This window comes from Colobus angolensis, unplaced genomic scaffold (assembly GCF_000951035.1).
Source record: "Colobus angolensis palliatus isolate OR3802 unplaced genomic scaffold, Cang.pa_1.0 Scaffold273, whole genome shotgun sequence".
NCBI classification, from domain to species: domain Eukaryota; kingdom Metazoa; phylum Chordata; class Mammalia; order Primates; family Cercopithecidae; genus Colobus; species Colobus angolensis.
In genome coordinates this window covers 2,923,811-2,936,756 of record NW_012115966.1, presented here as the reverse complement: position 1 = coordinate 2,936,756, position 12,946 = coordinate 2,923,811, and the positions used below count along the sequence as shown (strand labels likewise).

The following is a 12,946-nucleotide window of genomic DNA, read 5'->3' as shown; positions in this document are numbered from 1 at the left end:
ACTAAAAATACAAAAATTAGTCGGGTGTGGTGGTACACGCCTGTAATCCCAGCTACTCAGGAGGCTGAGGCAGGAGAATCGCTTGAACCCAGGAGACAGAGGTTGCAGTGAGCCGAGATGGCACCATTGCACTCCAGCCTGGGCAACAGACAGAGCAAGACTCCGTCTCAAAAAAAAAAAAAAAAAATGTATAATTAGATTGTTTGTAACACAAAGGATAAATGCTTGAAGTAACAGATACCCCATTTACCCTGATATGATTATTACACATTACATGCCTATATCAAAATATCTTATATACCCCCCATAAATATATACACCTACTATGTACCCACAAAAATTTTTTCACTATTAAAGATCATCACTTAACAAATGGTATTTAGTGTCACCTATGTCCTCGTACAGACTGTTCTATTCCCTTAGACCAGAATGTCCTCAGAGAGCAAAAACAATGCCAACAGTGTCCCTCTGCTGATACTCAAATTATAATAGCAATTTAATATTAATAAAGAACTATGGTTTAATGTCAGTTTGGACCCAGATTCTTCTCTGCAGATTGTCAGGGCCTCCCTGGACAGTGCAGATTTAAAAAGGTTATGTGACTAAAGAGAAAGCACCCTGTCTCTTGTCAGGGGAGAGTAGGGTATGGACCCTCTATGGGAAACCCTCCACACTCCTCCCCAGTACAGAGGATCACCCAGAATCACTTTGTACCAGATCACAGCAGAACCTGGCAGGACTCTGATCTGCCCACATCTCCAGCATGGAATTCTCAGACCCAGCCTTCTTGTTTCAACTTGGCCCACCTTTCTTCAATACCTGGTGATTTTCTTCCTCTTTCTCTGTCTGTCCTTCCCTTTCTCTTTCACCTGTTTTCACTTCTTCGCTTCCTGTACCTATGCATCACTTATCATAGCAGCACATAATGAAATCTTTCCTTCCATTTGTATGATAGGTAGGAAATCACTGGTGGAGTTAATCCATTCCACTTTATACAAAGTGTAACAAAAAATTAAGAATCCTAGGCCGGGCGCAGTGGCTCACGCCTGTAATCCCAGCACTTTGTGAGGCCGAGGTGGGTAGATACCTAAGGTCAGGAGTTTGTGGCCAGTCTGACCAACACGGTGAAACCCCATCTCTACTAAAAATACAAAAAAAAAATAGCTGGGCATGGTGGTGGGTGCCTGTAATCCCAGCTGCTTGGGAGGCTGAGGCAGGAGAATCGCTGTCACCTAGGAGGCAGAAGTTGCAGTGAGCTGAGATCATGCCGTTGCACTCCAGCCTAGGCGACAGAGTGAGACTCTGTCTAAAAAATAAAAAATAAAAAAATTAAGAAACCTAAAAAGGCATAAATTTAGACATTCCCTGGGTCAGTGATCTCTATTCCATGTGAACCTATTTAATAGGAAATGTCAGAAAATTTCCCAAATGAATGTTTAGACCTCCTTCCCATGCATTTATTACCCAGCTAGGTTGAGGTATCACCTCAACCATTTCTTAAGAAATTGACTTCACTGCAGATCTTCAAACCATTTCAACACTGTTTTTCCTTAGTGTATGCATTGCAGAAAACCTCAAACCTTTGCAGAAAGTTGGCATGCCTAAGATTTTTGGCATCTTTTTTTTTTTTAATCTTATGTTGGGGAATCCTTAAAGCGAGTTATGTGCAGCTACTTAAAATAGGAAAAGTGTGCCACCTTCTGGCCTTAAACGTCTGATGATTCAGTTCAAGTCTACCTGTCTCAAGTGATCCTGTCTGCTCCTATTTCACATATATTTCATGAAATTTACACCAAAGGAAAAACACATTTTGTATCTTTTCAGTAACTTTTAAAATTTGAAATAATTTCAACAGAATTTGAAGCATTGCACATTTTGCTTAAATAAAGTAAAATCGTTTCCTTTGGTGTGGGATTAATGAAAAATTCTGTAAGTACAGTTCCATGAAGATTTCTACCCAAAGGCACTGCTTGGGCAGCATGGTAAAGAACATATTTACAAGGCCAGGCGGGACAGCAGTGAGAACACACAGAGCCTGTTCAGTGAAAGCAAAGGCTCTGATGGGTCAAAGGTGATGTGTGGGAGCAGGGAGTCGTGTTGTTGGGTAAGACAATAAAATCAGATCACAGCTTAATCTGACTAATTATAGCTTGAGTCTAGCATGCAGGATGAAGTGGAGCAGGTAGAAAGAAATGAGATCGTTTCAGCAATGGAGGCAAAAGTGTGCAGGCAGAGTATATACAATTCAGCAGGAACATTAAGAACCCAACAGAGAAATAGAGGACATGAATTGTTAACTTTCAAGATAAAAGGTATATAACACATGCTGCTGGCTTCAAAAGCTTGTATTTAACATTTACTATACACATTTCTGACTGCCAGCTTCTAGCAGCTTGCTAGACCTCAGCAATATTCCCAGCTGTCCCCTTTGTCTAGATATCGCCAAGGATGTGCATTATATATGTGAAAGGAAAATATCTTGGTCCCCTAAAATCACTAAGCTGAAAGGAAAATTCAAACTGGAAACTGCTCAGGGCAAACCTGCCTCCCATTCTATTCAGTCATCCCCCTGCTCACTGAGATAGATGCATATCTGATTGCCTCCTTTGGAAAGGCTTATCAGACACTCAATGCAACCATTTGTCTCTCTTCTACCTGTGCCCTGGAAGCCCCCTCCTTGCTTTGAGTTGTCCCCGCCTTTCTGGATGGAACCAATGTACATCTTACATATATTGATTGATGTCTCATGTCTCCCTAAAATGTATAAAAACCAAGCTGTGCCCCGACCACCTGGTGAACATGTTGTCAGGACCTCCTGAGACCATGTCATGGGAGCGCATCCTCAACCTTGGCAAAATAAACTTTCTAAATTAACTGAGACCTGTCTCAAATTTTAAGAGGTTCACATATGTAATGATAAGTCATGTTCGCCGTAGTTAGCACCTAGCATTCTCCATGAAGGCAGAAACCCATGGTTCTCAGTCTTCAAAAGACCACATTGCCACTGCTGACGCTGCTCAGTCCCTGACTTCCTGTCAACTGCTCAACACAGTCTCCGCAGGACCAGGCATAACGAGATAAAGATTTATAATGTTCTTGGCACCCAAACTCTAGTTGAGGAAATTGGCTTTATTTGGAGCTCTCCCTTGATAATCACTGGCGGAACTGAGGACTGAGAACACTTGAAGGAGTTGAACTGCTGGGCATGCAGTGGAGCGGGAGGTTGGCAGTCACAGGAAAGGCGGGGAGAGGGTGGGGCAAGCGAGGGCAGCTGGGGAAGGTGAGCTGGGAGCTGCTGCCGGGTGAGGAGGAGGGTAAGGTGGGACATGTTTGAGAAGCCTCAGGGCAGCATAGAAGGGGCTGAGATTCACATCTCACTTGTATGGAACTGAACTTGAAGGCAGGCAGTGCTGTGATAACTTAAGCTTTTAGGAAATCATAGAAGTCTCAGAGTTTTGGAGTTACCCAGACTATGGAAATAGGAGTTGGAGGCAAATTATATTCAGATCTCAAGGGCCAGGGAGGTTTCAATACCTGGTAAGTGCAGATTTCCTATCTAGTCTGGGAGGTGGGCAGTGGCGGTGAGAACTTTCTCTCAAAGAGGACTGCAGATTAAACTCTGTCTCCTGCTGAGCCCACTTGTTTTCATACTGTCTGTGGTGGCTTTGACTCAAGCAGAGTTGAATAGTTGTGATAGAGACTGGATCACCTGCAAAGATTTACTGTCTAGCCCCAAAAGCATGTCTGGCAACCCCTGACCTCAAGTATTAATGAGTCTTTCAGTGTGCAAAGAAAGGCCTGTATCCAGTCTAGGAGAAAGACACACTTCTCAAGAACGTAGGTACAGAAGTCGTAGAGAGAGCGGGAAGGCCATGGGAAAGAGTGGCTCCAGCCCCCAAGGCAGTCATGAACACTTAAAATATTTCCATGTGGGGGCTCCAGTGATTAGGCTCGAACAAAGTTAACTGATTAACTTTCAAGAAAGATCGGAGAAAGGGCTGGTCTTGGTTAGAAACCTTGGCTCTACCACAGAAGACCAATGATGAGAAGGGAACTCCAGAGTGAAAACTGCGGAGGTCTAGAAAGGTAAGGACAGACAGAGGGCCTTTGAGAGCAGGAATAGGGTGGGGCTACAAATCTCTTGTTCATGAGCACCTTTGAGCATTCATGGGGGAAGTCTGATAGCAGTATTAGAAATTCACGGAAAAAACAGCTGGTTTACCAATGTAATGTGATTAAAAGATGGTTCTCCTCAGAATCCCTTCATTCTCTTCCCCCCTCACCAAATCCCCTTCCTATCTGCTTAATTATTAACCCTTGGAAACTCAGCTTGAGAATTACTCCCCCCAGCCCTCTCCTAGGCACCAACTCTGCGTCAGCATAGCCCCTATTCCAGACGGGTCAGGATGTCCCCGCTGTGGCACAGATGGTTATTTGCCACAATGTTCCTTCTCCCCTTGTTCCTTGGCAGACCAAGTGGACACATGACCTCCCGGAATAAAAACATTTCCCAGCTGATACGGTTTGGATCTGTGTCCCCATTCAAACCTCATGTCAAACTGTAATCCCTGATGTTGAAGGTGGGGCCTGGTGGGAAGTGATCATGGGAGTGGATCCTTTGTGAATGGTTTAGGACCATCCCCTTGGTGCTGTTCTCATCAGAGTCCTCCCAAGATCTGTTTAAAAGTGTTTAGCACCACCCCCTCACTCTGTCTAGCTCCTGCTCCCACCATGTGAGACACCTCACCCCTAACCAACCCTTTGCCTTCTGCCATTATTGGAAGTTTCCTGAGGCCTCCCCAGAAGCACAAGCCACTATGCTTCCTGTACAGTCTGCGGAACCATGAGCCAATAAACCTCTTTTCTTTATTACCCAGTCTCTGCTATTTCTTTACAGCAATGCAAGAATAGACTAATACATCAGCTTCCCTTTGTGCGGCCTGAAGACTTCCTTCTGATCAACAGGAAGTAAGCAGTCGTGTTGCATTAACAACCCACAGTAAGCCTTACCAGACAGCTTGTGTGTGCCCTTTGTCCCTTCTCTTCTTTCTGCTGTTTTAGAATATGAAAATGGTAGCCAGAGCTCAAATCTCTCTGTTCCTGGGTAGCATGCTAAGTAGCCACAACATGCAAGATGGATGTCTGGGTCCCTAAAGTGGCAGAGCTCCCATGCCTGGGGCTTACCTCTGGACTCCTGTGCCTAGCCTCTCATTTAAACTACTGTTTTCCCCCATGAGGTGAAGCTATGTTTCTTTCTCCCATTAGTACTACCACCCCAATTCCATCCTGAGAATAGGGTGCTCAAAAAACACTCCCAGCATTTTGGGAAGCTGAGGCAGGTGGATCACTTGAGCCGAGAAGTTCAAGACCAGTCTGGGCAACATAGTGAGACCCTATCTCTACAAATTTTTAATTAGCTGGGCGTGGTGGTACATGCCAGTAGTTCAAGCTGCTGCTGGGGAGAAGGTGAGGTGAGAGGATTACTTTAGCCCAGAGGCTGAGGCTATGGTGAGCTGTGATTATGCCACTACACTCCAGCCTGGGTAACAGAACAAGACCCTGTCTCAAAAAAACAACAACAACAACAACAACAAAAAAACATGGACAGCAATTACCTCATGAAGAGGCTTCTATGCCCTCCAACCGCCTGCATTGCTGTTTCATCAATGTTCTAGGCTAAATATTACACAGGTTAGAATTTGGCATAAAGGAGACAGAGAATCCCAGAAAAATTTTAAAGCTACTCTTACTTACCCCAAGGAAAAGGTTTTGAACACTGTATTTGATAACTTTCTCTTAAATTTTTAATATCACAATTGATATGTTTTGTATTTCTGTCCTTGCCCAAATCTCATGTCAAATTGTAATCCCCAATGTTGGTGGAGCAGGCTGGTGGGAGGTGACTGGGTCACGAGGGAGGATTTCCCCCCTTGCTATTCTTGTTGTTAAACCTGGTTATTTAGAAGTGTGTAGACCTCCCCAAGCTCTCTTCCTCTGGCTCTAACTGTGTAACACGTGCCTGCTTCCCCTTTGAAGGCCTTCCACCAAGACTGGAAGTTTCCTGAAGCCTCCCCAGCTTCCCATATGCTTCCTGTGCAGCCTGTAGAGCTGGAAGTCAATTAAACCTCTTTTCTTTATAAATTACCCAGTCTCAGGTAGTTCTTCACAGCAATGTGAGAACAGACTAACAACAATCAACTCATGGCTCTAACACAAAAAATATAGGTAAGTTCAAAATTAACATATTACCACATCCAACTTTTTTATTCTTGAGAAAACAAAAAAGTCCAAGATCAAAGGAAAACACCTGTTTTTAGTTAAACCCTAATATCTTTCTCAGGGCTTACTGCAGTCTGGCCATATGTCAAGCAGGTCTGTCCAATGGCTTGGAACACAGACTTTTGCAGTGAAACTTTAAAAACATTACTTGAATTAGGATTACACACACCAAAAAAAACCTAAATTCTAAGTGAGCACAACTATTACTGAGACCCTGAAATTTCAGGAAATAAACATGGTTCAAAACTCAAACTGTTCATCAAAATAATTACACAGGTCAGCCACCACTGCAGAACCATCACTGCTCAGAGGAATTGAGTCAGCAATGACGGATCTCATCATCTCTTCATTAGCACATAAGCGGTTCAACCTGGGATAAGCAAGGAGTCTCTGCAGAGGTACGAAAAATTTATCTCCAACACAGAAGGGTTTGGGAGAGTTCTCGATCTTGGCCTTCTCAACCTCTGTGAAGACTGGTCCAAAGCATGGGACAGGGGCCTTTGAGCCACCAATGTCTTTGGGCTTATCACCCCATTCCCCATCCTGTTCTTTCCGCCTTGGCAGGTGGCTCACTCTTAAGCTTTCCACTTGTTGGGACACCTCATTAACCAACACAAGTTTAAAGAATCTTTCCTGCTGTAAGCTCGGGTATGAGGTGGTAAAAACCTGAAGGGAAAAAACAAAACACTTATATGGAAAATACATGGAAAACTTTTCAAAGCCATCAATGACTTTTTTGCCATGTAAGAAAAAATGTACATATTGAATATATGTCAGATCCTACTAATCGTAAATGCCTCAATTATAATGGGAATCAAATTACTGACACACAGACATTAACTATCTCATTTGCTTTCTAATGCTAATGCCCAATGTCTCCCAGCCAGGTTTCTACCAAGTCACACGAACCCAGTATTTCTACTTGATATTACAGGGGAAAGGGCAAAAAAATGAAAAATGGTTCAGTTAAAAGGGAAAATGTGGGTAAATGCAGTGGCTCACACCTGTAATCTCAGCATTTGAGGAAGGTGGGGCAGGAGGACTGCTTGAGGATGGAAGATCAAGACCAACCTGGGCAACATAGTGAGACCCTGTCTCTACAAAAAAAAAGTGCTGAGCATGGTGGTGCACGCCTGTAGTCCTAGCTACTTGGGAGGCTCAAGTGGGAGGATCACTTGTGCCCAGGAATTCAAGGTTACAGTGAGCCATGATTGTGCCAGTGCACTCCAGCCTGGGTGACAGAACAAGACCCCTAATAAATTTTTAAAGAGGGGGAGGATGTGTTTCTTCTTCTTCTCTTTAAACCAAAAGGGTCTGAGAAGTTTGTAGGCTCAAAGAGTAATATCCTAAGCCAAGCCGGGGAGAAACTGCTGCTGGCTTTCCTTTTTACTACTGATAATCCTAACAGATTACAAAAAAAAAGGTTGCTGAAGTATTGCTTTGAAGTATTCTGGGTGTTTTTTTGTAGAGATTGAGATCTCACTATGTTGTCCAGGCTCCACTCGAACTCCCGGGTTCAAGCAATCTTTCTACCTTGGCCTCCCAAAGTGCTGGGATCACTGGTGTGAGCCACTGTACCCAGCTACTTTGAAGTATTCTAAGACAACCCCAGCAATCATTCCCTTTAACATGCCTTGAAACACACCAAAGGGCCAGGCAGTCTCAAAGGATACCGTAGGCTAACTCAGACAGAAGTCATGGGGCCTGAAGAATTCTCCTAGGTTGAACCACAAAGCAAGGTCATTTATACTCATCTCTAGTTTGGGGATTCTTACTCCCCAAAAAAGTTCACCATCCTAATGTACCTTTAGCCCTGATAGATATCTCACAAAGAATACTCACAGCTTTATAAACATGCTGATCATGCTGCTCTGAAACACATGCTTCTGTTGCCTTTCCTCCGTTTTTCTGGAAGATTCCTATCTGGGTACAGTATCCAACATTTTCAGCTCCAGCTGGTGGTTCCCCAACACCAGTAAACTCCACAGAGTAATCATAGCGATTTGCCACATATAAAGCCCTGAAACCAAAACGAGGACAGCAATCATTTTTGTAAATGTAGAGCTACTGTTAAGTAAGGAACCATTTCTGGTCAGCAGTATAATAGAACATGAAAAATACAATTAATGTAAATACTTCTAAGTTACAAATTCCTAATTTATTTCAATGAGAAGTCAAGGCAAGGATATAGTGTCAGTTTCCAATTTACCCTAAGAATATGGAAGAGGAAAGGAACATCATGGGCAGGGTATGGGGTAGACAAGGAGACCACAAGGGCTCAACCCGACTACCCATTTGGGTTTGCAGTAACACCAGAAAACATGACTAAGCCTCAGGAGATACCCCAGGGAGCGGCATGAGGCTCATTCTCACTGCCCCAAACCTTCCCTCTGTTTTGTTCCTCATCTCCATGCCAGTACTACAGATGCCTTCACATAAAAGGTGCCCAGTGACTATACCTCCTCCCTTTCCACACTTGCCCAAATGCAATGGTTCCTTTGTGATCTTATTACCTACTAAGTCACATGGTGGAATCAATTTTATTGGAAGAAAGTACAAAACAATTTAGGTAATGTATGTATATCAATATTTACTTCCTAAGATTTTAAACTCCAACAGGATCCCAAATAAACAAAAACCCTTCTGAACTTACCAGGTCTGAAACTCCATTCTGGTCCACTCAAATTTATGATCCGAATCTCTTAAGGTCACTGATGGAAACAGGGGATTGAATTCAGAGTTTGGTGTGCTGATGACAATCATGGATGGAGACAGGTACCCAAATACCACTTCAGGAAATCTGGCCAGATCACCTGAATCCAAATGTTCTATTCTAAAATGGTCAATGAGAAAGACATAATAAAATTTAGCTTCACTTGCACATATTTTTCTAATTGATTTATCCAAAACAATTTCCATCTGTATATCGATTTCACCCTTCTTTGAATATGTCATAATGCTTACACGACCTAAGAACAATTCTTCAGGCCAGCACAGGGGCTCACGCCTGTAATCCCAACACTTTGGAAGGCCAAGGTGGACGGATCACCCGAGGTCAAGAGTTAAAGACCAGCCTGGCCAACATGATGAAACCCTGTCTCTACTAAAAATACAAAATTTTGCTGGGTGTGGTAGCGCACGCCAGTGATCCTAGCTACTCGGGAGGCTGAGGCAGGAGAATTGCTTGAACCCAGGTGGCAGAGGTTGCAGCAACCCGAGATTGCACCATTGCTCTCCAGCCTGGGCGACAAGCAAAACTCAGTCAAGAGAGAAAGAGAGAAAGAGTGTGGGGAGACAGAGAGTGTGTGTGTGAGAGAGAGAGAGAGACAGAGAGAGAGAGACAGAGAGTCTTGTCGCCCAGGCTGGAGTGCAATAGCATGATTTCAGCTCACTGCAACCTCCACCTCCTGGGTTCAAGCGATTCTCCTGCCTCAGCCTCCCAAGTACCTGAGATTACAGGCACCCACCACCACCCCTAGCTAATTTTTGTATTTTTAGTAGAGATGGGGTTTCATCATGTTGGCCAGGCTAGTCTTCAACTCCTGACCTCAGGTGATCTGCCTGCCTCAGCCTCCCAAAGTTCTGAGATTAGAGGCATGAGCCACCACGCCCAGCACAGAGGGAAATTTGTAAAAGCAAAACATACACACACTTTTAAACCTACGACCTACCCAGTAATCCCACTCACAAGTGAAGTGAAGTTTATCTTTGCACAAAACCTGTATGTGAATATTTATAATTGTTTTATTCATAATCACTCCAACGGGAAACAATCCAAATATCTTTAAATGGGTAAAGAATGAAAGGTGGAGCTTCCATACAATGGACTACTACTCAGAAATTATGAGGGACCAACTACTGACACACAGAAGAACTTAGATAACTCTCAAAGCCATCACAAAGTGAATAAAGATTGTCTCAAACGTTACAAACTGTGGCCAGGCGCGGTGGCTCACGCCTATAATCCTAGCACTTTGGGAGGTCGTGGTGGGTGGATCATGAGGTCAGGAGTTCAAGACCAGCCTGGCCAACATAGTGAAACCCCATCTGTACTCAAAATACAAAAGTTAGCCAGGCGTGGTGGCATGCTCCTGTAATCTCAGCTATTCGGGAGGCTGAGGCTGGAGAATGACTTGAACCTGGGAGGCAGGGGCTGTGGTGAGCTGAGGTTGCACCACTGCACTCCATGCACTCCATGCACTCCAGCCTGGGCGACAGAGCAAGACTACATCTCAAAAAAAAAAAAAAAAGGTTACAAACTGTATGATTCTATTGTCATATATTCTCAAAATGACAAAACTATAGTGATGGAAAATAAAGGAAGATGATGGCAAAGGAGTAGTACAAAATAAGTGTTTGGGGTGATGGGCTGAAAACAAAGTGGGGGTAAATATCTGCTATGTGTATCATATTAATTGGGCTAATTTCCCTAACATAAAAAGAAAGCATATGAATTAGTAAGAAAAATATTAACAATCCAATAAGAAAAATTCATTAAAAAAACACATAGTTCAGAGAAGTGCTCTGAACTCTGGAACAGGTGAAAATGTGATACAGGAAAAATATAAGTTGAAAGTATACTGAGATTACTTTCCTCCTAGCAGACTGTCAAAGATCAAGTAGGAAAAGACAACACTGGAAATATGGTGAAGGGGTAGGAAAATAAACCCTCCTACATAAGCAATAGGCGTGTGAATCAGTACAACTCCTAAGGAAGGCAGTTTGGCAAGGACTTCTGTGGTGGATGCTGCTAGCTGTCCACCAGACTCTACTCTATTCTTCCTCCATAGTAAGGGTTGTCACAGGCATATGGCTGCCTGTTTACAGGATCCATTTCCAGCCTCCTTTGCAGCCAGGTGTGACCACAAGCCTAAGTTCTCACAAACAGAGGGCGAATGGAAGAGATGTTTTCCCCTTCTGGGTCTCAAAATATTTAGCATACATGCCTCTGTGATTTTCCCCTCTCCTATTAACCAGGAGAATATGTCTGTGACACAGCTATGACCACTTTAACACTCCAGGGGAAGGTAGAACAAGACACAGGAATTTGGTTCCTAGTGACTTCAACGAGCCAAGTCACTGCCATTCTTGGACTAGTAAGTTATTGGTCCATCATGTGAATGTGAAATGGTGCAGCTGTTACAGAAAACAATATAAAACAGTATGGTAGTTCCTCAAAAAAATTAAAAATAGAATTACCATATGATCCAGCATTTCCATTCTGGATATATACCCAAAATAATTGAAAGCAGAGCACAAATGGATATTTGTATACCATGTTCAGAACAGCGTTTTTTACAATAGCCAAAAAGTGGAAGCAACCCAAGTGTCTATTAACAGATAAATGCATAAACAGCCTACAGTATACACATATAACATGGATGATTCAGCCTTAAAAAGAAGGAATTTCTGACACATGCTACAGCATATGGGTGAACCTTGAAGATATTGTGAGAGGTGGCAAAAGCCAGTCACAAAAGTACAAATAATGCCTGATTCCACTGATCGAGACAGAAAATAGAATGGTGGCTACTGGGAGGCAGGAACAGGGAGTTGTTAACAGGTTGGTAATTGTTTGGGTTTTGCAAGACAAAAAGTTCTGTGGATGGATGGTAGTGTGGCAGCATGACAATGTTAATGTATTTAATGCCACTGAACTGTACACTTAAAATGGTTGACATGGAAAATTCTGTTATGTGTATTTTACCACAATAAAAATAAAAATAATAGAAGAGGTACACGGGAAACTGAAACACTAACTTCAAGAAGGACAAACTGGATATATTTAAGTACGAATGATGAGACCAAAATACCTACGAGTAGATTTTCTTATTGCCAGTTGCTGTTCTAAACTTGATATATGGCTCCTTTGTTCTTCATTCAATTTTGTTTCCTATAACTAATAAGTTCCAGGCAATAGAAAATACAAAAAAATACAAAGTAAACTCTCTGCTTTGGAGGAGCAGTACATATTACTAAAAATTAGCAATCAGGCCAGGCACAGTGGCTCACGCCTATAATCCCAGCACTTGGGGAGGCCGAGGCAGGCAGACCACATGAGGCCAGGAGTTCGAGACCAGTCTGCCCAACATAGCGAAACCTCATCTCTACTAAAAATACAAAATTAGCTGGGCATGGTGGCACGTGCCTGTAATCCCAGCTACTCAGGTGGCTGAGGCAAGAGAATCACTTGAACCTGGGAGGTGGAGGTTGCAGTAAGCCAAGATCGTGCCACCACACTCCAGCCTGGGTGACAGAGCGAGACCCTGTCTCAAAATACATAAATGCATACATACAAACACAAATAAAAATGAGAAATCAACCTGAACACACAACCAGGCAAACTGACCACAGAGCAAGCCGTTTAACTATTAAAAGTCATTAAGAAGCACCTATCGAGAAGATTCCAGGGGGGCGGAGCAAGATGGCCGAATAGGAACAGCTCCAGTCTCCAACTCCCAGCGCGAGCGACACAGAAGACCAGTGATTTATGCATTTTCAAGTGAGGTACTGGAGTCATCTCACTAGGGAGTGCCGAACAATCGGTGCTGGTCAGCTGCTGCAGCCTGACCAGCGAGAGCTGAAGCAGGGCGAGGCATCGCCTCACCTGGGAAGCGCAAGGGGGAAGGGAATCCCTTTTCCTAGCCAGGGGAACTGAGACACACAA

General features: G+C 43.4%; 1 protein-coding gene across 1 annotated transcript in view; it reads right to left on the bottom strand.

The window, feature by feature from the left end:
* Positions 1–6,237: 6,237 nt before the first annotated feature.
* Positions 6,238–12,946, bottom strand: part of HENMT1 (HEN1 methyltransferase homolog 1 (Arabidopsis)) — a 21,846-nt gene continuing 15,137 nt past the window's right edge. Inside the window, exons 6-8 of the mRNA XM_011948151.1 lie at positions 8,933–9,112; positions 8,122–8,299; positions 6,238–6,945 (exon numbers count right to left, since the gene is read on the bottom strand). Coding sequence (XP_011803541.1) covers positions 6,520–6,945; positions 8,122–8,299; positions 8,933–9,112 — 784 coding nt within the window. The 3' untranslated portion in view covers positions 6,238–6,519. The remainder of the gene's footprint in view (positions 6,946–8,121; positions 8,300–8,932; positions 9,113–12,946) is intronic.